The following is a 1,840-nucleotide window of genomic DNA, read 5'->3' as shown; positions in this document are numbered from 1 at the left end:
TTGTAAATAAATATTTTATTTATAATTAATTTTTTTTAGAGTTTTTGATAAATATATTTAAAAAAAAAATGAATGATGAGTATTATTTTTATCACTTTTATGTATGAATGATATGTATTTAAATATAATGGATAACAGTTAGTAATAAAAACTATTTAAAAGCGTAATTAAAAAAATAAGATATAAAATATAAAATATATTTACTTTATGTTGTATAGATAATTATACAAAGAGTATATAATTACCTTTAATAAGTGCCATTAAAATAAATTATTAAAAATCTCATCATATACTCTTTACTAATATTATTTTTTAAAGCATTGTAAAAGTATTCAAATGACCTAACTAATAAATGAAGTTTCTATAAACCCCAAAATATTCACTTCTATTTATTCTTGATCTAATGTACTAAATCCTGATCTTTTTATTAATCGGTTTCTGCATTTTGATATTATACAATAGATCTGTAATATAAATTAATAAGTAAAAAGTTGTTAAATGTATTTTTTCTTATATTTAATATATATTATTAAGAAAAATAAAAAAATACATGCATTTTTAGTTATTATTTATTACTATATATATAAAAAAAAAGAAAAAAAAAAGAGCTACAAAGCTTGTGATAAATGGTCCCTCAATAATTTCATCAAGAACACCGTGCACTCCTAAATCAACAGTATCCTGTAATGGAACTCCTGTACAATTCCCACGTATAATATTACAAAAGCTACGTCTACCATTAAGGCTACAACTCCTAGCACACATATCGTTAAGAGTGGTACACATACGAGATAATTTATATGAACATCTGTCAGCTGTATTTACAGACTTAAGAAATAAAATAATAATTGATATAAAACAGCTTATGTATGATTTTTTATTTAATTTTTTTTTCAAATTAATTTTATGTAAAAATATCTCAATTTTGGATAAATTAAAATCATATAAAATCTTTTTAGTTTTCATTATTTCATTATCAGAGGAAGTATCACAAGAATCTAGAATATCAGATAAAATATATTCAGATCGAAAAATTGTCGTAATTTTATTATTATTATCATTAATCCTTTTCTTTATTATACTTAAAGATTTTAATATTCCATCCTTATGCAAAGTAAGCGCAATTACATTATCTACATCTTTATCTGATATATCACTATTTTTTTGTGCATAAGTATTCATAGAAAATTCATTTGATTTTATAGATGCATGTGAAATACATAAATTTCTTTCAAATTTTGTCTCTTTCCATTGATTAAAAGTTTCCTTTTGTATTATTTCCATTGTTTTCTTATGTTTTAGAATGTTACTTTTTTATTTTAATTATTTTTGTAATTTTCATTGATTATATATGGATGTATAATTCACTATGATATGAATTATAAATAAATATTGTAAAAAAAGTTAATGAAGTTGAGTTTCAATTTAAAAAAAAATAAGTTCCAAAATATATGTATTTAAATATATATTGATAAGTTTAAATTTTATTTCATATTAAATTGACATAAATGTTTCCATGTCAAAAAAGTAGTTATATCTATGTTCATAAATAAAATATTTCCTCCTATTATATTATAGTTTAGCTTTAATGCTTATTCATGAGTAATAAATAAAACCACCTGTTAAAGTAATGAAGCATCAGTTTTATCAATAATCACAATCTAGGTATGTAATAATGTTTCATATATAAGATATGGTATTTAGTTATTCTATTTTTGTTATGCAAGATAATATTTCCTAATAAAAAGTTATTTTATTTTTATTTTTTTTTCTATTTAACTTATGAATCTACAATTATTTTTTAAAAAGCACATTATAGATAAAACGTAACAGTAATTAA

General features: G+C 20.0%; 1 protein-coding gene across 1 annotated transcript; it reads right to left on the bottom strand.

The window, feature by feature from the left end:
- Nucleotides 1-558: 558 nt before the first annotated feature.
- On the bottom strand, nt 559-1,284 carry PRELSG_0007950 (hypothetical protein; the record flags this gene model as incomplete). The annotated part of the gene is made up of 1 exon (XM_028676923.1): nt 559-1,284. The coding sequence occupies one exon, from the start codon at nt 1,282-1,284 to the stop codon at nt 559-561; it is 726 nt and encodes a 241-aa protein (XP_028531275.1).
- Between the last annotated feature and the right edge of the window lie 556 nt (nt 1,285-1,840).

The sequence above is a fragment of the Plasmodium relictum genome (genome assembly GCF_900005765.1).
Source record: "Plasmodium relictum strain SGS1 genome assembly, contig: PRELSG_00_v1_93, whole genome shotgun sequence".
Taxonomy (NCBI): Eukaryota; Apicomplexa; class Aconoidasida; order Haemosporida; family Plasmodiidae; genus Plasmodium; species Plasmodium relictum.
Note: the sequence above shows the minus strand (reverse complement) of the source record. Positions and strands in the feature narration are given on the sequence as shown.